At 40.1% G+C, this 26,625-nt stretch overlaps 1 protein-coding gene across 1 annotated transcript in view; it reads left to right on the forward strand.

The window, feature by feature from the left end:
- Positions 1–26,625, forward strand: part of man1a2 (mannosidase, alpha, class 1A, member 2) — a 117,066-nt gene that overhangs the window by 64,371 nt on the left and 26,070 nt on the right. The window contains exons 6-9 of the mRNA XM_061088913.1: positions 3,073–3,153; positions 22,500–22,594; positions 23,452–23,575; positions 23,675–23,768. Of these exons, the coding sequence (XP_060944896.1) occupies positions 3,073–3,153; positions 22,500–22,594; positions 23,452–23,575; positions 23,675–23,768 (394 nt within the window). The remainder of the gene's footprint in view (positions 1–3,072; positions 3,154–22,499; positions 22,595–23,451; positions 23,576–23,674; positions 23,769–26,625) is intronic.

The following is a 26,625-nucleotide window of genomic DNA, read 5'->3' on the forward strand; positions in this document are numbered from 1 at the left end:
TAGATGGATGGAAGAACAAAGGTGGCCTTCAGCGTTAAGAGCTTCCTGTCCCTTCATCACTCAGCTCAACAACAACCGCTGTGTGACTCGCAGCTCCTGCTGCTTTGGTGTGTGCTTCCTTATCTGCGTAAGCGCTTTCAGATAATAGTGTTCTAACTTAAACAACGTTGGACTTTGACAGGAAACATTTATTGGTTAAATACAGCATCTGAAAAGTCTATCGCTGCATGCATCATTAAAAAAATCATGGTTTAATTTAGCAGCAGCGCCCTTTGCAGCCACGCATGTTGACTGATTCTTTTGGGCTCTGAGTCCGAGTGATTAAATTGTTTTCTATCTATGTATTGTTTTCTGTCTATCAACGTGTTGAGTGGAATTTTGACTGCGTAGTCCTACTCACTGAACTTGAACACAACTGGATGATGGATAATATTACCCATAATCCCCAGCTTCCAGAACCAGAAGAGCTATCGCCTTTACAAAATATAGTTTAGCACTTCTCATAGAAGATCACACCAGCTCACCAGACTTACATAGAGCAAGTACAGGTGTTATAGAGAGATGTGTCTTCCTAATCCACCCTCAAACTAATTTTGAGTTTTAGGATACAAATTAAGTTTGCATAGTGTTGCTTTACATTCTTCACCAGCCTACTGTTAAGTGTATGCTAAACAAAAGATAGAGGGAGCAACCTTGGTGAAGTAAAAAAGCAAAGATAAATATGATACTCTTGAACAAAATGGGATCTAGTCAGGAAGAAAATAACATAGCACGGCAGTGGAGATGAGAGCCATTCTACAATCATTCGTCTTCTAGTTGGTAATTGATTGTTCTCTTCACAACTGCATACATGGGACCTTTGGGGGTGGGGGCAGCTTCAAGTGAGACTGGTACATTATCACACATTCTGACAACGTCAATTGTAGATGCTTATAAGCTCTTTTTTTGCCGATTCTCGAGTTAAAGGCAAAAAATAAATAATAATGCAGGTAAATTAGTTTGTTTTGTTTCCTGAGGGAGTCACACCTGTAACCAGGGGCCACAAACCAAATTAAAGATTGTACAAATCATGAGATAATTTGATGTTTGACCAAAGCCACAATATTCCCGATATTCACACTTCTCTATGTCTACATATGATGTCCTGATCCTCAGGAGATGAACAAAAAACCTGTTCTGCAAAAATGTATAGTCCTGTGGAATGAGGGATACTAAGAGGACTGACTATTACCCATAATTCTATTGGGAAGGCCTCCCAGTAGACGATGTATGACAGCTCTAGACCATGCATGGTAGTAAGGGCCAAGAGATTCATTATGGATTAAGAACAGGTTAGTGAAGAAAGCTAGAAGTCAGAGGTAAATATGCAGTGATGTGGCCGCTCCAGCTGACCTGAAACTAGAGGGTATTATGGATGAAACAGGTTTGTGAATGTTTGTGAATAAAGGCTGCAGTTCCTTCATGTGGTTATAAAGAGATAATAAATCGTTGTGTAAACCTTTTTTTCCAACGTACTTGACAGCTAAAGCCACATTTCTAAGATTCAGACACTGCGTCTCTCTCTCTCCCTTCTACAGTGCATTTACTATGAATCGAGGTGACCCGACTTCTTTTTAGAGATAAACGTTAAGCTGTAATCTCTAATAGCTTCTAATTTTTTCTGAAGTATCACAGCAAGGTCACACGTTAGTTAGCAGATAGCTCTCAGACTTTGATTGTCGTGGGCTGCAAGGCATCTCAGTTGATCAGTATTGCCATGTTGTCAAGGTAGTTGTCCATCAAATTGACATATCCTAATTTCACTTGATTTAATTGACTGTGATAGTTGAAAGCATTTTTACACCACGTTGTATTTTGCAGTAAGTGGCTTACAGTTCACATGTTAATTCTAGGCCATGGACTGTGTGAGCTGGGAAAGCTGCAAGACTGGCCACAGGGTGATTATACTTTGGGGTATATTAGAGTAGAAAATTTGAATATTTTGTTGAGAGTTTAAGCTGTGCTCTGCAAAGAATTAAACCATCACATCCACTCTTCAAAAAGCAGGAAATAATAGCCAGGGAGAAAACCTTGGACTCAATTGGCTAAATCAACATGCATACAATTTGTTTGTTTAGTGATGAGACCAAGCTACAAGTGTGAATCACCAATCTCCCATCAAAGCCAGGCTTCAATGTTGTTAGCCATAGTGTCTTGTTTGATTCGACTGGTCTGTGACAAGTCAGAAATTTCCAAAAGTTGCACAACAAATTAAAAATGTATAGAATACGTTGAGTTAAATGTCACTTTTTTATTCATTAAAACTGATATTTCAAATTCCCAGCTAAACCATATTATTGTAGAGGAAAATAACATTTTCAAATGTACATCTTGAACATTGGGTTTCTCTCTCTTCACATTTTATGTATTAAACTATTATCAACCGCTCAGAACAGAACACATCTTTTCTCTCGGATGTAGCCCAGTGTTTTTTATGACTGCTTATATTGTTCCTTAGAAAGTGAATCAGTTTTATTTTCTACAAGAATTAGCACTTTCTTAATGTTTGTTTTCTGAGATGTAGTATAAGAGGGGTGTGTGAGGGATCAGTATTTTGCTTTAGATGTTTCTGTAAGTCATGGGTTACCATTTTAAGTCATCTAAAACAAAGGATTTAAGGGGGGTAAAGTCTGTGTTATTAAATGAAAAGATGTAAAGTTGTTATGTTTGCCTGTGATTTGATTTATTTTGCTTGAATATGCTGTTTCGGGAAGAGAACAGTTCTTGCCTTCTCTGTCTATTATGATATTTTTTGAAGGTCGTAAAAACAGTTTGATACAAACACTTGTGAAAAAACATGAAAGAAAACTCAAGCTGTGCTTCTGCTCCGGAAACATCCAAAAGGCTCAAAAGACAAAGCCTAAATCCAAAAGAAAGAAAGATTAAAGAAAATTGTAAAATGGCTTGCAGCGACCTGAATGTAATTAAAACCTACCTCGAAAGAGGTCTAAATCATCACAAGCTAAATGGGAATTGTTTGTGTTAATTAGATGTATAGTTTTCTTTAATTGGTCCTCATTTATGTTTTTCCAGAATTCTGAGGTCTCAGTGTTTGAGGTCAACATTCGTTTCATAGGAGGACTGCTGGCCGCCTACTACCTCTCTGGACAGGAAGTAAGTACTGACCTTCATGCTTGTGTGTGTGGCTTTGGTATGTGTATTATTACCTGAATGGCAGCAGTGAAAGATGGGAAAAGTTAAAAAAAAACATGGTCTTCCATTTTTACAACCTCTCGCCTCCTCCCCTCTTCTCTCCCTCATCGCCTTGACATTTTTTATTCTGTCCTCTATGGTACCTCCTAACATCCATCCTCTCCTCTGCTCCCTCATGTCGGCAGACAGATTTTGGTTCTCATTTAAGTAGCTGGTTGGAAGTTGAATCCAGCCATGCATCCCGCTTTTTCTGTTCTTTTTTTCTTGGTCCGTCTGTCCCATCCACCCCAGCTCTCATGCCTGGCCAAGCTGTGCTCCCTCTTTAATGGAGACAGATACATCAAATATGTGCTTTATTCAGCATCAACTTCCACTGTGCTCTCTATCATTCTTTTATGTGGTCTTTGCAAGCACTGGGCAACATATCTGTATCGGGGGAAACCTATTATTTTGTTGTCAGATGTTTTACTTGCAACACAGCCTGAAAACACAGTCAATGACTTATAGTATTGACTCTGTGAGGTCCGATCGATTTCCTCTACCACACCTCTCAAAAAACCCTGAAGTGCACCTTTAAAATACTGAAGCCATGGGGTGAAAAAATAAACAGCAGTTTCAGTGAATGATTTGGCATTTTGCATCAGCAAGCTGTGTCAGCAGAGCAGTGTTTTTTCATATTGTTTGCCATAGCGGGAGGCTACATATCGAATATACTCGATGTACCACGTGCGATGTATAAAATGATTATCGCGACCATCAAGGACGTTTTCACGTGCATGTTTTAAGCAGCCTCTCTGATATTTCTCTCTCTCTGCTCATGCCCTGCTACCTGCAGACTGCTCACTCCCCCAACCATCCAGAGTTTCCTGGATGGGCGGGGGAGTGAACATTTTGTGTCAGGAGAGAAGAAACCCAGAGAGCCTGAGAAAGAAAGTGAAGAGTCCCAGCAAGTTTGCGAGAGTTCAGAGACGGTTATTGACAGTTTGTTCATATTCTTTGTGAATGCTGAACCGAACAAATCAGTTTACAAATGATAAACGTGAGCGGAGTTCACTCCAGTGAGAGTGGACCCTTGTGTGTGTGTTGTGAGATGCGAGGCGGGTTAACGGTAAGCAGAAGGTCAGTGACTTTGTTGAAGAACCATGGAAACACAGAGTTCCCTCTATGATCCACAACTGCTCAATGATCAGAAGGCAAGTCCTGACATTTTTATTTGACTCGAAAAAAGGTCATTTACACCATGTTTTAAATTTAAATGGCCACAGCTATCTTCTTACAAGGTGCATTCATGGACCTTCAGGAATTCTAATGTCCGCTAGTTTAGCCACTCCCTGTGCACTTTTATGAATTTAACATTTCTACAGTGATTTAGAGGAGAATCAAATTATCGACATTCCGTGCATCGCGATATTAGTTTTGGGCCGTATCGCCAAGCCCTAGTTTGCAGTACTCAAATTATCATTCTATTTTTCTGATATTTGATGTGGACATAAACTGAAACTGCTAAAGTAGATTTACATGATTTTATTGCAATGTGGCCGAGTGATGGGATAGCTACAATAATAAAAAGGTGATCAGGCGTTCCTAATAGGGATGCACCGATCCGATATTTGTATCGGTATCGATACCGATATTGAAGACATTTCTAGATCGGGTATCGGTGACAATGGGCCGATCCATATCGGCGGATCTATTCAGTGTAATTCTATGCTGTGCGCTGTGACTAATCATACACAAGCAACACGCCGTGTTTACAAAATGCAGCGAGCGAAAGGATCAGCTCCCCCGTGTCACTTATGAATTTAACAGCACACTGGGGGGGGGGGTCCGGTGGCGCCTCACAGCGTCGCTGGTGCGGGGGGCTTTTTCTCATTTTCTTGGGACCGCGGGGTGGTGTCCGCCGGAGGGGCCCCCAGCGGGCGACGTAGCTGAGGTGATCCCCAAGAAGGGCCCGACACGCGTCCAGAGTCGCCGCCGCTGCCGACCGCCGTACCCGGTCCCCTCCGACGGCCCGCCTTCCGCACCGGCGACGACTCTGGACGCGTGTCGGGCCCTTCTCGGGGATCACCTCAGCTACGTCGCCCGCTGGGGGAACCCTCCGGTCGCGCGGGGGGGCCCCTCCGGCGGTGCGCCTCGGCTGGCGCCTAGCAGCTGACTCAGAACTGGTGCGGACCAGGGGAATCCGACTGTTTAATAAGTATCGGTATCGGATCGGTATCGGCCGATACTAAACCTCAGATATCGGTATCGGAGGTGAAAAAAGCGGATCGGTGCATCCCTAGTTCCTAATAGTGCTTTTTGTGCTTATATGATCAGTGAAATCAAATAAAAAGCTAATTAGATAATGCAGATTTGAATTCTTTGTCTGTGATCACAAAAATATAGACTCAAAGTGTCAAAGTTTGTCCTAATTAAGTTGTGGATAAATAATGACATATGCCTTAATTATCCTTTTAATAGCTTCATTGTTTTCTGGTTTATAACTGACATGTTCTTTTAGGGTGACATGACAAAAATGAGTGGCGAGTGGCCCACAACCACAATTAACTTTCCCATATTCAAAATACCCAGCTTGACCACAGTGAGAGATGCAAAGGTTGCAGGTTGGCTTTTTGAAACTGATGAACAGTGATTTTTGTTAAATCACTCTCAGTAACAAACAATCTAAAGTGCCTTACAAGCAAAAACCTAATGTCACTCCTAATGGAGATTCTCTCGCTCAAATCCACCTCCTCCAGCCAACTCTGTCATTCATCAGAGCCCAGGCAAGTGATAATAGAAGCAGTGGTCGGGGGGGAAAGGAGGGAAGATGGTGCATGGGAGGGCTCCGAGGAGAGACAGTGATGAAGGGAGCAAGGTGCAGTAGGAGGAAACCTGACAATGGAATGGTGAGGATGAGTGGAGGGTGTTTGGAGGTTATGGTTGTAGATAGAGGGATGGGAGTGGAGAAAGCTGATGATGAATGGCTGATTGGAGAGAAAAGCGAGTACAGACTCATTCTTCATTCTCAGGGGGGATATGTCCTTAAGGCACTTAACTCCTCAACTGCTTCAGTCAATCGGCAGCTGTCCCCTGGGGGAAATTATGTGTAACTATATGAATATAAAGCAGTACCCTCTCCATTATTATACATTTTTTAAAGCAGGAAGGGGTTCACCGGCAGGTTGAAGTGGACATTTTCAGAGTTTATCAGCATCTTTCCTAAGTTGGATGTAAGCATTTGGTTGAAGATGAGGGAGGGAGGAACTGACTTGCTAACAGAGAGACAGTGATGAGTTTATGGGAGGTAGAACAGTAGATACAAAACCGGAAAAAGGAAAGCAGAAAATAAATATTGAATTCTAGGACAGGTTAAGAGCAACTATAGTTTTGTTTAATGACAAAAATAGGCTCTTAACAAAGACAAACAAATATGGAGGTTAATTTTGCAAAAAGAAGTCAAATTGGGTTATTCAAAATTGAAACGATGCTGGTCTCCTCCTTCATGTTTGCAGGTGGGACATGCAAACTAAAATGCTGAACTGCATGTCAAGTAATTTTCTTTTGTCAAAGGTAGTTTCTTTCATTTTAGGTAATCATCACACTGATTTGTTCAAGGGTTTGGTTTAAATTATTTGATGATATAAAAATGGGGGGGAAAGCTCATGATTGACTCTCTGTGTCAGCGCCTTACCCATCCCTGTTGCTGTGGCCTAATATATTTTGCCAGTAGGTTTTACCCAAATGCAGAACTGGAACAATTTTTGAAATCTAACTATTATTGATTTTGATTTATCTCCATATGTTTATCGCACCTTATCTTTTGAGGGTAGCCAATAACTTTTGAAGCAGTGGGAGGTAGAGGAGAGCTCGAGGATAATCTGCTCCTCTACTGTGTACAGTGACTGATGATGATACAAAGTCATCAGTCATGTTGTAAGGTCTCAACCCTACTCTGTAAAGTGCCTTCAGTTTAAGTGCTTCACTGGCAAGTAAATGAACAAAAACTCTTGTGGTTTCCCCACGTTTATTCTGCCAGTACCTTCAACTCATTGTGTTTACACTCCTTTATTAAGCAAAAGAGTCTTCTTCCTGCGTAGTTATCACAACAAATACAGTACGATGATTAAACAGAAGAGGGTGAAGCAGTGTCAATTAAGTGGATAATATACAACTGTATGTGTCACAATATTGTAAGAAACTGCAGTACAATAGTCTTCTTCTCTGTATTTATGCTGAACTTATGTCCCCTTGTTCTTTCAGACAGTGTTTCAATAATATAACACAGTTAAGACTGTCAAGCAAGTTATGTAATTTCCTACCAACAGTCAGAAGGGACGATCAATAGATTGTAATCTATTTGTAGCTCATAAAGGAATACATCTAGTCCAGAATATGTTTAGCACAAAACTATAAACAGCTTCCATCTAGTATAGGTAAAAAAATATATATATCAAGGCAGGTTTTTACTGAAAGCATTGTGTTTTGATTAGTTATCGGATGTTAAGCTGTTGGCATATATGTCCTCATCAAAAACAGCCTAGACCCACTGCTCTGGAAATCCTTTGTTTTCTGGTGAAGTTGCTGTCTTTTGACTTTGTGGTACAACTAAGAACATAATGAGAAAAGAACTTTTTTTTAACAAAACCTGTTTATTACAAACTATGGATACTGATATTTAAACGATGTGGACATGTACAGTCGAGGAGTTTTGGAGGAGCCGTGAAGGAATCGGGTTTATGTGCCTCGGTGTTTGACTTATACAATTTAATCTGTCTCTCCTGACTCCTCCAAAACTTAATTGTCTTTTCAGTTTGTCTCCGGTTGGAAAAAAACAATTCAATGGTTCGTGACTTTAAGATGGCTTTGTCTGCACATCAACTTCACTGCTGTTATTCATCCCTTTACTGTCTTTCTTTTATTGCATTCATTGTGCTTCATTGTCCTCTAGTCTTAGCCTTCATTATTCTTTTCTTTACCCCTTTTTGCATTCATTTACTTAATGGCACTGTTCGCCACATCTTTTTTCAATCTCTTACCTTACACAAATCACTTTCTCATCCTTTCCTGTTACAGCCAAAGAGCAGCCGCAGTTAAGTGATCCTGTAGGATACAAATATATACTCCAGGCAGCCATAGATATGTATGGATTTGTCACAAAGGGATCAGACTCTTATTCTGTTGAATAAAGGGTTGTTGACGATGATTCCTCCTTGCATTAAACTAAAAATCGGAAACCCAAGACGACAAATATCAGAAGTGGCTTTCTTTTCAGGGATGAGATTAAAGAAAGGAGAGGAATACAAGTAAACGCAATTGCAGATAAATGTGAACATAGAAGTGTATGATATAAAGTAATAAAACATGTTAGAAGAAATTAGAAGCAGATGATTAAGCAGGCGTCATAGAAATTACATATTTTTTGAATTTGGATTTCTCTGATTGGCCTCACCCACTTGGTCCCACACTTGATGTAGCCTAGCAATAGAGCTGCTGTTGGACACGACCCTTGGTTTACCTTTAGCTGTTCAGTTGAGTTGAAGCCTGATACTAGCATCAGACATCTCATTGCTTGCCGCTCCATTACCTCTTAGAGAAGACGGTTTGTCATCGAAGCGCGATGAATCCTGGGATAGGTTGGCACGAGCAGGATCCACCAGCCTTCGTTTCTCAGGGATGGAAAGAATTTTGAGGAGCCTTCAAAATGGGATTGTCAAATCGCACCATTGTTATGCAATTGCTGTTCAAAAAGCACCCTCGGAATGAAGTGGCCACTGAATTGAGACATAGCTTCTGAGTATGTGCAATTAGGTGCAGAATTTAAGTGGACTGTTGAGACCTGGCCTATATGCGCTGTACTGAGTCCCCATCTAGTTCTTTTAGCATTAGTTCTTCATTGACATCTCAGAAAGAGGTGTATGAATTATCAAACGGTGTGAAATAAGTATCTTCCAGTGTATGGTTACACATATTATATGTGTAAGAAGGATAACAGAATCTCAGGTGTTTTCACCCCCTTGTTGCATTAGACAAAAAATTATTCAGAGAGGATGAGGGCGACGGGGCTGATATGAGGAGGGAACAGCAGATTATCCGGTGAAGGGAGAAGGTCAGGGAAGCAGGCCAAGCATTGTGATGTAGGATAATGAGGTGAGAGCGTCTGAAAGAAAAGCTGCAGACTCTGCAGGCGTTGACGCTACAGCAAAAAACACTCTCTGAATGAGTGGATGGAGAGAAGGAAGGGGGTAAAGAGATTGGAGAATGACAGAAATGGAACAGCAAGTGAGGAGGAAGGTGGTCGTGAGGAAAAAGCGATTAAAAACGATGATAGGAAAAAAAGAAGAAGAGGAGAACAGAGGGAAGGACTAAAGGAGAAAAAGAAAGAAGGGTGGGTGCAAAGACGGAGGGAAGGAAGTTTTGCAAAACAGGGTAGGGAGAAATACAGGGGGCAAAAATAGGGGAATGGATATGGCATACCAAACAAAACAGAGGCAAAGAAACAAATATGAATATACAAAAACATGGCACTTAATTTATCTGCAACGAAGCGCATCTGACCCCTTCAGCATCTCACTGTCCTCCTGCCATCTCTTTCATGACCTCATGTTTGGGGAGTGTTGCAGGGTGTTGGAATGAGGTTTTTCGGGTGACAGATGACGTCTTAATTTATGTTCAATAATAGATGCCGCAGGGTTACAAATGCCAATAAATTATATGTTTAGTTCATTGGACAAGAACTTCCAAACCTTGGCTTGTCTGACCAAACCATTCTCTGAGGTAACGTGTACCTTTCCCAAGTTGTTGTCCTCAACCTTGCGTTGTGCAATACGGCACAAGAAGAAAGGATATTCTGTTTTATAAAACCAGTATTTGATGTATTTGGAAAATCTTCTTCTGACCTCAATCTATGTGCTGTGTCATAAAAGAGGTCTAAAAAACAAGACAAAAGACAAAGTTAACTAAATATATCTAGTCCATAAAAATCTCCAACACTCCAAACTTTACTGCTTTTGTCTCTTGTCCAGTGATTAGTGACTGCAGACTGCAGTTTATCCACTGGCTGTCTGTTTCATCTCACAGCATCGAAGAGGCAAAATCTCAGTTAACTGATGTTCATGTCAGTGAGAGAGCAGCACATATTGAGGCCACCCCAGTTGTTTCAAGCAACAATCATCTTCTTTCCCTCGGGAACCATTCTCGTCTTTTACAGATTTTGCTGTGATGACATGCTTAGTAGCTGGCTGCTGCTGCGCCAGACACGCACACACGCACACACGCACACACACACACACACACACACACACACACACACACACACACACACACACACTGAGAGAACAAGGAACAACCAAGATGACGTATCTTCAGCTGAAATTAAAATGTCATCGCAGCTTTATGAACTCCGCTCTGCAAACAAATGACTTATCATTCCACTGCAAACTGGATATATCTGCACCACTTAAAACTTAATTATTTGATTTAAGCACGTTGGAAAGTGCGAGCTCACATAGAAAGCGAGAGCTGGAAGGAGAAAAAGTTTGAAAGGCAGTTCAAATGAGATTAAGTTAGAGAGCTGTGAAAAAGAGAGAGAAACGGAAGAGGCCAGAAAAAGAGTGAGAGATTTCTGTTGCAGAGGTGACAAGCAGAAGGATGTGAAGAAATGGACCATTCACTGAATACAGGAAAGGAGAAGGGATGGAAACTAATGGGATTAATTTAATGAGGGAAATAGAATGATGGAGAGTGTTAAATGAAGGTGTACACTGGTTCATGTAAAAGTTAGACTGTTCTTTTCCTCAAGTCCCTTTATCCCTTTATCCGTGAGAAACATTCTGAAAACTCAACTGTATTAATGATACATCACAGAATTTCACAGATCAACATCTAATATCGGCTGCTCGAGATGTTACTCAATGTTTCCCAGCTTTGTTCTATTTCTATCTCTCCTCAGTGGAGAAAGATGGTAACATTCAAGAAAGGATCATCTAAATGACTAAAACAGGATACAGTAGGTGTGACTTACATATATAACAACCAGCCAGCACTGATATGTGCCCGGTGGTGTTGCCAATCTCAGTGTCACTATCCATCTCATTTCAAAGGACTTTGTGGGCCCCAGGCAAAAGGGATCTGCGGGGTCCGAAGTTAAAACTAGACTCCAACCAAAAATACCAATGCTTTTTGCAAAAACTACTCTCATTAGTGGTTGTGGTGTCGTTGCAGTCTCCATGAACAGTCTCCTGTTCATAGCCGATCGTGAAATTTAAGAAGGTTATTAAAATATTTTCGTTGCTAGGAGTGTCATGATACCAAAAATTCAGTAGTCGGTGCCAATACCAGTAAAATAACACGATTCTCGATGACAATTTCGATACCACGGTAAAAAAACAAAACACAGCGTGTTTCCTCATTAAGATCTTTATTACAAGATGAACAACTCTTGTGGCAGTTAAAACGGAATTCGTTCAGTGGTTACACTTGAAAATATGCGCTGCTGTACTCTTAAGCCCCGCTGAGAGAGCAGCTAGCCCAGGCGTGGGCAAACATTTTGACTCGCGGGCCACAATGGGTTCTAAAATTTGACAGAGGGGCCGGGCCAGGAACAGATGGATGGAGTGTTTTGTGAACTAATATAAATGACATGGAAAAATCATTACATGAAAGGATTAGGCCTTTACCAAGTAGCAAAGCACTTATTTGCAAGACCATTTAACAAAAGCTCGCCTTCAGAGAAAGGCTTGCTAGCCTTTGCTTTTTCAAATGCCCCCCAAAAAACATGCCTTGGTAGATGACTCTTTAATCGCAGTTTATCTGTGAAAAAAAATGTTGCTGAGTCTGTAAATTAGTCGCCAACCTCTGAGTCTCTTGCGTTGACTGCTTGCTGGCGTAGTTAGCATGCTTCGTAGCAAAGTGACGGCTGATGTTGTACTCCATGAAACTTCGACAGTTTCTCGGCATATCAGGCATACAGCCTTCGATTGGACTTCAGTGAAATAGTATTTTGTTGTCGACTTTGTGTCAAACCCTCGGCACTCATTGTCCACTCTTTGTTTCCTTGATAATCTAATTTTACAGAAGGGCTCACAGTACAAAGGGAAAAAGTGAAGGGAGATCATGTGCCTTTTCAAGCCCTATACACCACACTCCCTGGCAAATTTAATTTAGCTTATGCTTTTATCCAAAGCGACTTACAAAGTGCATTCAACTTTTTTTTTTTCAAGAATAAAGCAAAACTACAATGTGCAATAAGTACGTGCCATTTAAGTGCTACTAAATTGTTAGTTTAAATTTTTTTTTTTTAAATTTTTTTTTTTTTCAAATTTAAATTTAATTTTTTTTTTTTTCCATTATTTGGACAAGTTCGGCGGGCCGGAATAAAACCTCCACCTCCGTACTTTGCCCATGTCTGAGCTAGCCGCTGAGAGCTAGCTGGATTTGACGGTTCTCGAACTCTCAGTCCGGTTGTTGTCACGCCCTCACTTCCGGAACCCCTCACCCAGACCCGGGTCTGTCCGGGTTCCCTTCCCCGTGGACTGACGGTCCGTGTGCGGACATGAAGCCGAGCAGCGGAGGCTAGCTCCGGGCTGCTTACTCCAGAAGAACATCCTCACTGTGCTGCTTTCAGGGCAACTTGGATATTCCGACCTCCGGCCACATAGCGAACATGCAATAGTTTTATCGATGAATTGATCATTAAGAATTTCGTCGATGACGTTATTTTTTTCATTTTTCATCGGCGATTAATTATGCCCATCCCCACTTGCAAGATACATTCTCGCTCTCTCTCTCTCTCTCTCTCTCTCTCTCTGTCTCTCTCTCTCTCTCTCTGTCTCTCTCTCTCTCCTTCTAACCAAGTATACTGCCCCCATCAGTTCCAGAAGAGGCGCAGCACCGATGCTAACAGCTGGCATCCGCGCTCACGGTGCTAACGGTGCTTAAAAAAAATGGGCATCGTCTGTGTTTTGTTATTTTAGCATCGAAAGGTATCGTAAGTATCGGTTCTCGTAACATCCCTAGTCGTTGTTGTGGATCAGACGTTCTCGGCGGGCCTCCTCTCAGCTTAGGTCACCAGGCCAATTGCTGGCTTTGTCTTCCTTTTTGCTAGGCCCCTGTTTACCAGAAATATGTGCAAAATATCTATCTTGCACTTTAAACAGAATAATCTTTTGTTTAGTGTTAAATTTGAAATTTAAAGTAATCAAGTAATGAGATCTCAACAGGATGCACCTGTCGTCCTGCATCACGTGTTGGCCTTATGTTTTGCGGTTTCATTCTTGTTTCCAGAATTATCACAATCCTAAAGGTGACAGCTGTCAGGATGACAGTGTGATGTCTGTAATTAAAGCTATCACAGAGCTAATCGAATGATTCAATCTAGGTTTTCTCTGTCACTGCTCAGATCTTTTCCCCCTGCTTTTGATGCAGAGCCACTGGATGCTAAACAGTATGAGCAAATGATTAGCTGATCATGAAGAGGCATGACAAAGTATGGAAATGACACACAGTAACTCCACACACACACTGCTTACTTAATCCTGTCTCTTCTATGGGGCCTTGGGGTCCGTCTTACCAAGTAGGCGCATTCAGCACATTTCACAGTCTACCACTTAATCCGTTTAGGAGGCTCCATTACATGTCAACAGTGGCCCACTGCTTACACCCTTGTCTGTGTGTGTCTGCTTGTGTACAGTGTGTGTCTGCTTGGGTTCAGTCTGTGTGTGTTTTTTTTACGTATGAGCAGATTCTTTATTGCAGTGGAAAATTATGATCTTTAAGTCCTTCAGGCAAACACTCAGTATTAGTCTTACTTCTTTTCACACAGCTTGTAGAGACTAAGTTAGATTTGAATAATCAGCGCTACTGGTTCTTATTGAATGGTAGAATTTGATATCATATTTTAGAATGTTATTATACTAAGATATTGTTTTTTTTTTATTTGGCAAAATAAATGAATAGGTACATTTCTAGCTGAGAAATACTAATGATGTAATTTTTTTAAATATCTCAAACATGTTTTTGCGCATGAGACAGATGAAAATGTTTAACTGCCATGGAAACGGATAAAATATGATGCACAGAAATGCCGACATGAATGAATACAAGCTTTCTTTACTGGAGAGATTAAAAAATGGTTTTAGACATAAACATAAGTCAGATTATATTGGATATATTGCTATTCTGCTGCACCCTTTTCTTTTGCACCTGACAAGAGAGTTAGTACCACCCACTGCTCATCTCAATGAACCAAATCCTAACAGTAGTGGATAAAAACATGCATATATTTGCATTTTATTTAGCTTAAAAGGAGCTCAATTTCGTGTTGCAGAAACTGCCGCACAAGGAACACTTTTAAAATGTAATAGAAAAGAGATGATTGGTTAAACGACGGCGGCAACAGAAGTTGATTATTCAAGATTGAGCAGAGCTAAACACTGCTGTGAGGACTTTAGGATGTCTATGCAAAAACCTGCTTTAAGTATTGTTCCTTTTCTGCTTCCACAGTATTGGCAACATTCATTTTTTTCATGCAGAATAAAGTATTCACAGCTCTAGGATTAAATAAATGTGTTAAGTTAAGTTTAATGTGGCTGGGTTTTCTATATGTGACTTATTGCACTTGTGAACACTTTGTTGTGCGTGTGTCTCTGTCTAGACTCATCTCTTTCAGCCCCAGCTCTGCTTTACAGCATTTCAGGTTCTCCCAGCTGCTCACAGCTTACAAATGATATCCTCATGTGTAATAACTGGATCATTGGCTGAGTTTAGGACATGTTTGAGTGGCGGATTACAGCTCTCCCTGTCCCTGCGATGTAACATCGCTGTTCCATTTCGCAAATGATTTCATCCAAAGCGCTTTACAGGCACATTCCTTGCATTGTTGGCCAGTCCCAGAAGAAATCAAACCTCCCACCCCCTGGCAGCGCTAACGTCATTCTTCGCCATGAGGGCCACAAAACCAGCCTCTAACCCGCTCACCCTTCCCTGCTGTACTCTAAATCAGCAGTCTGGGATTTTTACTCATCGAAACAAGCAACTCAGCAGGCTATGGTCGTTACTAATCCTGAAAAAGGGAGAGAGAATGGACAAAAGTCCGATAAGGGGAAGAGAAATGGAATGGGGGGTGAGGGATGGTTATGGAGGACACTGCTAATGGGGGAATAGAGATAAACAGTAAGTGGAGTCTGATTGTATTGTAATTTTATCTGGATTAAACTGGATTATATTGAACATAATATCTGAATAATCTGATAAATCTATCTGATGATATTCAGTTAACAGGCAGCCACAAGAACAGCTTCCCCATAATTTGGATGCTGAAGTAATAAAAGTCAATACAAACAGTCGAGGTGTCCAGAGCGGAGCCTAAGGGAACGATCCTTTCACATTGTAATGGATCTGATAAAATAATAGAGATCAAAATCTGATTCTTTCATTACTGTATGAAACTGCACTGTACTCTGAGCTCCTCGTCTTCAAGACAGCTGCACACGTCAGAGCAGCGTCGCACGACATTAGCTGCTGAAAAATATGCACAAATGTGAAATATTGTTTGGGCTCTGAGAAACTCCAAGTTCAGACTCTGTGGTTTGAAAAGTACGGACCCACTAAACTCTGCTTTACTATCGCTGTTGAAAACATTATGCTAGCAGCTTCTCAGTTTCAGCCGTTGCTGAGCGGCACTTTCACAAGTTATGATGACCAGCATCAACAGCAACACGTAATTTGAGCTGCCATTAATTAATGTTGATTCTTTGAGTAAGTTGCTGATGGGCCTAAACTCAATGTGGCTACTGTCTGTTTGTATGCTTGCTGCTTGGCAAATATATTTAGTAAGGGAAGAGGATTCACTCTGATACAACCATTTATTCAACCAAAAATATAAAACTTGAAATTAGAATAAACTGATGTTTTTTGACGAAATTGGAAAGTTAACTTGCACATTGTTGCTGCAGTGTTATTTCTGCTTTGGAACATGCACGCTGACGCTGATACTGACATATCATATCAGACATTTTTTATCAGCCAACAGATAAGCCGGTAGGGCTCTTTAATATAAGCTCATTAACTTTCAGTATTTGGGTTAAAAAGCTCATAAAAAATAATAAGATTAAAAACTCTACATCTGTGTTCTTTTATTTAAAAAAAAAAAATCCATTTAATCAGCATTAAAGTCAAGTAAATATGTGTATCGAATTGGATATTGGCATGTACATCCAAAATGAACTACGTTCTCTGTTGGACGGACTCTGTGATGGTTGGAAATCTCTATGCATGCTTGCATGTGTATGTGTGTTCTCTAAGAGGGAACATCCTTCAGTGATCGATACTGAAGCGTGCTGTAATGCATTTTAAAAGGCTGAACACTAAAGCTGTCAGCCCTAGAGGGAGGATGATGGAAACCAGTTTGAAAACACCAGACAGCAAACTGTCCGCACTCGTCTTACCCAAGGATTTTTAACTCAAAGCTCACTATACTCTTAAATATGTCTCCCTGCCACAGTAAATATATTGTCCACAGTACAGATGCACATGGGCCTCGTGGTTTGTTTTGCTGTAGTGATTTGGAGAAGTGTCAAGGTGGAAAAGGACACGAGCGTAACTTTTGTTTTGTTGACAATTTAAGCGTAGTACATTTCACAACTCAGTGGTTACTGGTTGAATAGGACAGATTGTCAGAGTGAAGGTTGAATAACTTGATTCAGTAGGAGGAATACGAAATGAGGATATGCTCCAGGAGGGACTCATTGCCGAAGCTCTCCCCCTTCATGTTTTATAGTATCCATGTCTGATGTCAATTTTATTGGGACATTTTTTATTATTTATAATAAAAACCTATAGCTACAACCAGAATATGGGATTTAAAGCAGAACAGCATTGATTCCATTTTTATTTGTGTGGATTTTTTAGGCCTTATACAATATAAATATAAATAAAGCCATAGATCTGTCTCATTGTTTGTGTAACTTTCCAAGCAAAAATGCCAAAAGAGTTTTTTCCCAAACATGAGAATTACTTTTCCTTGTTTTACATTTAAGTAAATATCATAGGCTTCTGATTATTTAGAGTTAGTGCTCCAGTGAAATTGTGATGGTTATTTTTAACAAAAGAATATGCTGCATTAAATGAGAAAATTAATCAGTAGTTACAGTCCTATTAAATAGCCCTTAATGTTTATATGAATACGGTTTATCTGTTTATATTACATTATTAACAAAATTACAAAGAATCAAACAATAATTGAATAAAATAAAGAAATTTACTCAGATCAATGTTTTTCTAAAAAGGGATTTAAAAGTAATAACAGATGTCAGTTGTCTAATCGCAATTTGTAAGAGTTTGGCAGTCTTTAGTTAATTTTGTTAATTGGGGGATGCAGGGAACCCTTAATGATTCCTGTAAGTTAACCTCCACTTTTCTTGCAACTATAAAGAATTATGTATTTTGCTGCAGAACAAAGAATTGTTTGTACACACAGTTGCACACATATCTGCTCATGTCTGAAGCACTTAACACATTCAAACAAAGTATTTAGTCTAATAAAAAATGTTATTTTGATCGCATTGTAAAAGATTTACCATTAACCAACCTATCGCTGGCAGCATATCTTGCTTACCCTCTTAGCTACATGAGTGAAAAGAGATAGAGTACCACTCTTCTAAACTCTGAAATACTCTGTGGTAATACAAACAAGACAAGGAAAACCTAAGGAAGCAGACTCTTGAACCTCTTTCTCTCAGCATGTTTACTTTCCTTAACAACCAACAATATGAGCCTTGTTTCCTCACAAGGCCTGGCTGTGTTTTCCCTGAGAGCAGCCTGTCCTCTCATCTCTGCCTCCAGATGAAAGCGGCAGATGAAGATGATGATCATAAACTGTAACGTTTTATCGTTGAAGGCGGCTGGCTGTCTCCTCTGATGGGTCGTTTGGATCCTGTCCCTGCTTGATGACATCAGCAGCGGGATTGACAATAAAAGGCCATGGAGTTTGTTAAGGGCCTCAGTGCAGCCAGTAGGCGGGCAGCAAATCAAAGGAACCCCTCCTTGATTGGGCAGACACACACACAGTTAAGGCTTTTCATGCAGTTGTGTCGACGGTCGCTCTAATTTATGGTTCTCCAAGGGTTGCGCGTGTTGCAAAGCAATTCACTGCCAGAACACTAGGTGGAGTAACGTTTTTTGTCGAAGACGACCTTAGAGACGGCTTCTTTGTGTGTGGCAGTCGTCGTCGAATTCGCCACTGCTGCTCCTCATAGCCTTTTTCTGGCGGACAAATTTGTCCCTGTTCTTCCTCCACAGCTTCGTATCCTCGTCGACCTGCAAACCGACGTTAGCCAAGATCTCCTTCCAGGAATTGCAGGCAACCTGCGCGTCCTTGTATTCCGTCAATGACGGGTTATACAAGTGGTCATACTTTCGGATCTCTTCTGCCAAACGTTCTTCTAAATCTTCCTTGGTTTCTGCCGGTATTATGGGGCATGAAACTGGAAATGTGACTCCGTAAAGGATGTAGTTAGCAGACCAATAACAGCCTTGCGGGCTGCGTGAGGCTTTAGTAGCTTTGTCGTATAGTTACAAACATTGGGCGGCGCACGCAAGAAGGGGTACCAAGCATGCAAGGGGCTCTAGCGCTTGCGTGTCTCTGAAAACGCAGAAGCATGCGCCGGCCTTTACACTCACACGTACACACAAAGCCTGACCCACGCCAGCTTAAAAGCAAGTCACATGTTCTCCCACCTGAGATGCAAATAAGCACACCCTTCTAATCTCTAGATGTTGTTATAATTGGTAATGATTGTGTCAATACTTTCTGTTGCCTGTTTTCTTTTCCCTCAGAGGGATCGGTGAACTCTTGGCTTCATAAAGGTGGTCTGTTGTCATGGTTTCTGTAGTAGCATTAGCTTGTCAACTTACTGGAACGCAGCTGTTTTTTTGTGCCGAGTAATAACTTGCGAGAAGGAGAACATCATTTTTTCACTGCTACCAGAGGAAACTCCATTATAAAAACCATTTAAGGTGATAGGTCCTGTTTCATGTTGTAAGTTTGTTATTTTTAGTTAGTTTAGTGAGGTAAATGCTAACGTTAATGTCTAGTTATGCTTCTGTTTCTGTTATTCTGATTTGGAGCACTATAGGGTACTGATCTGTCCTTGGGGTTTGAGAATGAATAACAGTTAAGCTTTTGTTTGATTATCTTTTTGATCTTTTAATATGTAGGAATAAGTGCGAAAATAAGTATTAGCTAGTATTAAGTCTACCACAGTCTACATTCTTGCCTAGAGGGAAAGTGCGTTAAATATATGTCATTTCAGCTCTAATAGAAGTATTTCAAGAAAGTTTGATTCCAAAAATTCCTGGCAATACTGTTTCTGGACACTAAAATTCAAATTTGATTCCAGCCCATCAGAACACGTGTGTGTCGGTCCGTGTGTGTGTGCGTGCATGTGTTTGCCTGCAGCCTTAGCTTGGCCTGTATCTGTCCTCAGGAATTATTCTGTGAAGTTTTCCATCATTCTGTCATCACCTCTTGGCATCAGGTTTCTTTCTATCACTCTCTTTCTCTTTGATCCCCTCTCATCCCTTTCTCTAACATCAGCTCTCTTCTTTCTATCTTATTCTTGCACTTTCTCATAATGCCTCAATATCCAGGGCTATCTCTACATCAGATAGCACCATCCTCTCGCTCTCCCTCTCTCAGTCTGTGTTTGTCTCTTGTTTAACGCCACAGCTTGACCTCCACGTCTTCTGTAAGATGTCCCACTGGCAGTTTAAGAATTCTGCAAACAGCAGCACGTGTTATTGCTCCCTCTAAGTCTGTGAGACTGCAGGAATTTTCCATAGATCTGGTCTCTCTATAAAACTGCTCAGCCCTGACAGATTGTGTTGATGAATCAGCCTGTGCCTGCCTCATATTGAAGTGCTGTTCTCTGTGGATCAGCTCCACCTGACTGTCGGCTTCCTCTTTGAATATTTATTCCACAACTGTCTTAAGTAAAATTGTTAAAGTGGAAAGTTTTTCCAGGACTTTTCCAACAAAGTGGATCACAATTGCACGGCAGTTAAAAAGGTTTTAAATCGGTAGCACCTTTCGATTCACAATTCTTTGCATGCTTGTGTTGAAGGATGTCGTGTTTTGTTATTAAAACCAGCACAGTGTGTTTTTATTTTTAGCTTCAAATAAAGGTCTTTGTCCACAAACTTATATAAGAACATAGATAGTATACAAGTATAATAGCAGTTATTTCACTGCCAGAACACTTGAAAGTAGCTATAGTCTATCATACAGGGACATTTGAAACATATATTATGGCCAATGTCACACAAGTACACAGCTAGAGTCGGAGACAGCAGCTAGCTATAAGAAAAAGCCACCTTGGTGTTCTCAGTATGATCACCAAGGCAGAGCCAGCAAATAAACCAAAGAGGAGGAATCAAAGAATAGGTAAATAGAAAGTGACAGAGTAGGACCTGAACAAGAGTAAATATCAGACCAGCTTTTACTTGTTGGCGAGAGCTAAAGAGTTATTTTCCATCAGCCTGTAAACAAATGCACGTGTGTACCACCGTCCATGAGGAGGCTCAAAAGGAGACTTGTATTTACGTCAGTGATGGATTATACCCCCCCACCTGCAGGGGGACCCCCAGTGTGCCCATACAAGTAAAAAAGTTAAAGTTTTTGTCTCCTGTTGACTTTTTTATGAAGTAGATTGTCCCTGGTGTATGCCTTGGTTACTAAGTTTTATATCTAAAAATTTTCTACTTCTTGAATGTTGGAGCAAACACGATGGAGCACTCAGTCTTGTGTCACTGTAACGATGTGGAAAAGTGTCGCAGCTCGTCCATAGAGGTTTTGGTGTCTGTGCCTCAGCTCTGTAAGATGTGAAACTTCTCTTTGACAGTTGTGTCGACTGGGGTTAAGACTTTCTTGAGAACAATGGTTCATTAATGTCAACAGTCAAAACCCAGAATGCATTTCTCAGCTGATGTGTTACTGCTGTGCTGGTCCAGTTGACTTCCATAATGGTTTGCGGTTCATGCTTACAATATGTTTGTATATGCCTATAGATAAAATCTAATGATTGCCATGTGAAATGAGGTGTTTATTATTTTTAGGTAACTCTTGAAGGGCCCCTTATATGACAATTTGTCTCAACCCTCTAAAAATGTACCTCACGTGAGCTATAAATATATATATGAATATTTCAAATAGAAATAAACATGCTTCTATATTTAGAAATATGTTAGATCAGTATTCTGTTTATCTAGCAAACGTTTCTGAACAACATGCAATATTTATGCATTTATTTAATTCACAATTTCAATATTTGCATGTTTCCTTATTGTCTATTGAATTACAGAGTAATTTAGCTCAGCTTATACAGAATTTTGACTTATGAAGCATTTGAAGATATTGCAGATAATCACAAACCAATATGTATGTATTCCATTTAATATTTTCAATTTGTGTAGATTGTATGAAAATACTGAGAAAATTATAAAGATAATACATGAATTAAAGAAACTACTAACAATGGGTGCATTACAATATTCCTTTCTTGGTAAAAGCTGATTTATTGAACTTTTAACTTGTATTAGGGAAAAGTAAACTTGTTTATTTGTGTATTTGCCATTTGCTTAGAATCACATTGTGAATGTTTTTCTTCTGTGCAGTTTCACATCGTTCATCCAACTATTGTTATTAGCTCTAGGCACATCCACACATCCAGTTAGTGCAGCGGCATCATAACCTTAGTGTCTTTTCATCTTTTTGATTGGCAGACTGAGAAAAGAACAAGGGCTGCAGCAGAATTTCTCGGTCCTTCATGTGTCAGACGAGTGCAAGAACTTGTGTAATCTCAAAACGAACACATCCTCCCCTCCACATCACTCTGTATAAATTAGACGCCAGTCATGATAATAGAAATCCAACTCTGACTGTGTACTTTGTTCTCTGGCACTGCTCATTTGATGCAGTTTGACCTCCGAGCTTTTCTCGTAGACATCTTCGGGGTATTCTGCAACATTTCACATTACTGCAACGCAGTGTGAAGGGAGGTTTTGCATATATTAGCCTGCCAGTCTCCCCCATAAATCTGTTCGGCTCTGACACTGTGCAGCCATCATTTAGCAATCGTCTGTCTCCTGTCATCTCATTCTGCCTTATTTGCCTTCGTCCTGCTATTTGTTTTGGTTGTTGGAAGTTGTTTTATGCTTGTACTTGTCAGCAGTTTGAGTAGAATATTAAGCAGGCAAAGGGATGGACAGTTCAATATTCCAATATTTTCTAAATTAACCAGTGTTAGACTAACCTTTCTTTTCTCTGTTACCAGGTTTTCAAGCTGAAGGCGGTCCACTTAGCTGAGAAGCTGCTCCCTGCCTTTAACACTCCCACAGGAATCCCCTGGGCCATGGTCAACCTGAAGAGGTCAGTGACGCTGCCACTGAAAAACCATCAGCCCTACATTCTATTCCCTTTGTCACTCTCTATTTTAGTGTTTTATTTCATTGTACTTTGGAAGAGTCTGTGTGTGTGTGCGTGTGTGTGTGCGTGCGTGCGTGTATGGCCGTCTACGTCCCTCTATCCCCCATTGCATCAGTTTACATTATCAGTGACTGAAACAAGGAAATTAAATAAAATTGCTTTATTAATCTGCAGGCTACATTGTTGCTAAGCACCCTGGCTCAGTGTGTGTGTGTGTTAGATCATCATCCTGTTGTATTAATTGGTCTGTTGTTAGCGATATGGGTAGTACAAGAGAAGGCCTTGTTTTCTCAAGGTAGTCTTAATTCGTCAGCAGACACTCAATGTTTTGCCTTAATCTCCCATCACACACCATATACACTATCACATATCCATACTCACATATGCCTGTGGGAATAATTGTAATATTAAATTCTTAAGACAAAACAGACAAGGGACACATCTTTTTTTTCCTGCTTAATAAGACAAACAAAATGCTGCTCACACACACACACACACACACACACGTTACAACCTATTAATGTTACTTGCACTCATGTAAAATTGAAGGTGAAGAGCACAGACTAGTAAAAGCCTGTCATCCAAGGATTACAATTTATGATAATTTTGTTGTCTGTGCAAAGGTCAAAACTCACAGTATAAATACAGTAATACAGAGTTTAACACTGGACCAATCTTCCCTCTCTCTTTCTGTAATTTTTTAAAATTTTTATTTGAACAATCTTTCACATTCCTCAACCCACTTTTGTCTTCTCTCTCTGTCTTCACCATCTTCTCCCCTCTCTCCACTACCTCTCCAGTGGCGTTGGTCGTAACTGGGGTTGGGCGTCAGCAGGAAGCAGCATCCTGGCTGAGTTTGGGACTCTTCATATGGAGTTTGTTCACCTCACGTATCTGACAGGGAACCCGGCCTACTACCAGAAGGTAGCACCAAGAAGTGATACTTTGTAATTACAATTATGAAAGACAATCTTTTGTTGTTTTGATTTAGATTCAAACTTTTGTGTCTGGTGATGATCACAGGTGATGCACATTCGGAAGCTGCTCGCCAAAATGGATCGACCCAACGGGCTCTACCCCAACTACCTGAACCCCCGTACGGGCCGCTGGGGTCAACGTGAGTTCACTTTTCTGTATAGACTCAAAGAAGCGTAAACAGCAGGGTTTGCATTGAGACATTTTAGCCTCTTTGGCACTTAATCACTACTTTATGCTGTAGTGTTACTTTGCTGCATCTAATGCCTTAAACTTTACATCTATATTTGTGCTTTTGCTTATAAATAAAAAGATATACGAGGTGTTGTGGAGATGCAATTACGTTTACAACTTTTAATTCAGAATACAATTGGATCACTGATTTACGAGCAGAAAAGTTTCAAAAAGTTATTTTTCAAATTATCAAAGCACTTGATCAATGATCAAATGATGTTAGTACTCACAAGTGCTATGAAGAGAAACGGGAAGAATTAACTCTGAGGGGAGAAAAAAAGAGAAGTTCCGTCCAATGGTTCTACTTTAATGAGAACAAATTAATGCAAGTGGAAAAAGATGGAAGACGGTGGGAACACGGTATTCCCAGTATATTGATTACATCTTGGCGATCTGTCCAGGGAAATAAACATCTCACTTAGATAATCTACACATGCACTGGCACGCTGTACCTCCTCTGAAACCTGTTGATAGTGCTTGAAGTAATTTTCGACCAACAATATAATTGAAACTTGTGAGACGTCAAATGTGTTGTCGGCTTACACGTACAATAATTAGGTTTTTCACCCAGGGTGATGAACGCAAACAAGAAGTGAAATCGTGGCCACATTGAGGAAATGCATGAAAAGAGAGGCAGAAAATATTTAGATGGGAAATATGGGAATGGTAAGAGTTATCATTCATGCCTATATTAAATATTACCTTATTGTTAATTTTCTGAAGCTCATCCGGAACAGCTTCAAACCTTATAGGCATTTACTTAAATTTAAACCTACAGTAGATGCTGGATGACAGATCTGACATGAGGGTCACAGTTATATAAACAAATACATTCTCTTTATTTGTATTTTTAGTTGTCTAGTGAAGTGAATTATGATAGTACCATAGTTAGTCTGTTCAATTTCGAAACACTCAAGTAAATGGGAAAAAGACGAAATACAAACATTGACTCTGCACAGAGTAGACAACACAACAAAAGAGACAAAACTAATGGAGAGCGCTCATGGAAGGATGGAGAAATGGAGAGGCTCATTAACGGACAGACAGGTGGTTGACAGTCTGACTGATCTACTTGTTAGTGCACAGACTTTGGGCCAAAGGCAGGAAAAAACAAATGGATGGGAGATGGAGGGAGGGCAGATTAATTGATGTATGGGATGAGTCCATTAACAGATGAATAGTTAGCTGGCGAGCTGCCTGGTTGGGCAGTTAGTGACTGATATTTTTAGTTTGTGTGTGTGTGTGAGTCTTTATTTTGTTAGAAAAATATACTTTTTTCTACATATGTATTTTTTTTCATGCTTTAATTTGTCAGAGCCACCTCCTACGTATTTATTAATCTATTTGCATGTGTATTGTGGTCGTAGACGATGACACACTAATGAGCTGCCTTCCAACCTTGTTGCCCGAACAAGCTGTTGATTACAACACGTGTTCAATTAGAGTTCATTGCTAGTCCTTTACAAACCTCAGCCCTAATGAAGCAAACAATCTTAGTGAAATAACATTTAGTTCTTGTATGTAACTTTTTCTGGAAGGACAATAGAATAATACAGGTGCTGTCCACATTTTTCCATTTTCCAAAAAGAAGATATCTATTTATATTCATTACAACACCGTCAAAGTTTTCAAACCTATAGGTGGCAGCAGGAGATTGGAATTTAATATGTGGTACTACTTCTAGACTCAATCCTCTTTACTTTTCTTTTTTTTAATGCCACCTAGCATTGATTAAAAGTTTTGAAGATGTTTTAAGATTTGCGAGGACCCAACATCAGTTGTTATAGCTCTCCGGAAGTAGAAGTTAGTAAGACGTCACTTTTTGTCTATTTTATCTTTGGCATCAAGTTTTGTAATGAAAATGTGGGTCTAGTGAGTCCAACTGTGACGATGCCAAATTACCACACGGTCAAGTGTTCATTTCACAAATCAAATCACAAGACAGCGCTCAAATCACAGTTAAAAGAGTATAATAAATATACATTTTATTCTTTCCTTGGTAATAACTAGTAAAGCAGTCAAGATCAAATACCAAGGATATGAAGACTGATTCCCGAACAGATGTGTACTTTGATTTCAGATTGACTTGAATATTGTTATTTTGGAATCTGTGCATGGTTAAATGTTCAAAGTTAGAACTAGGTTGGCATCAAATAGAGAGCATTCATTTCCAAGAGTTCCCCATTGAATTCAATCCAGCCGCACAACATCAAAGATCCATGAACTATTTTCTGGGAAACTGGTAAAAATGTAAATTTCAAGGAGAAGAAAAAAAAATTCTGGATTATAGCAAGAGTAGTATGGGTTTTTTCTTGGCCCATGACACATTCTTTAACCAAGTTTCAAGGAAATGCGTTGTATAGTTTTTACGTGAACCTGCTGTCAAACCAACCAACAACCAAACAATGAGCAGGGGTGACACAACCTCCTTTATGGAAGAAATCCGATTTAGTCAGAAGCAAGCAGAAAGTCAAAAACATCATTGTTATTCATCATTTGTGCTGTTTCAACACATTTTGTCATCAACAATATTATATGGCAAAGATCCTCTTTTAGATGCTCACCCTGCTGAAAGTCACCATCATTTTATTCACACATTCAGGACGACAGACACTCTTCTGAGATAAATACAGAGTCTGTGTGAATAATGGGTTGTTGTCAGAACGTGCTTATTTTTGAACACCTGTAACTGCTGCAGAGTCAAGCACGGACACGCAGCGCCATTTGAATTCATTACAGAGCCCTTTGGACTCAGCTCTCTATAC

Source organism: Limanda limanda, chromosome 16 (assembly GCF_963576545.1).
Source record: "Limanda limanda chromosome 16, fLimLim1.1, whole genome shotgun sequence".
NCBI lineage: Eukaryota > Metazoa > Chordata > Actinopteri > Pleuronectiformes > Pleuronectidae > Limanda > Limanda limanda.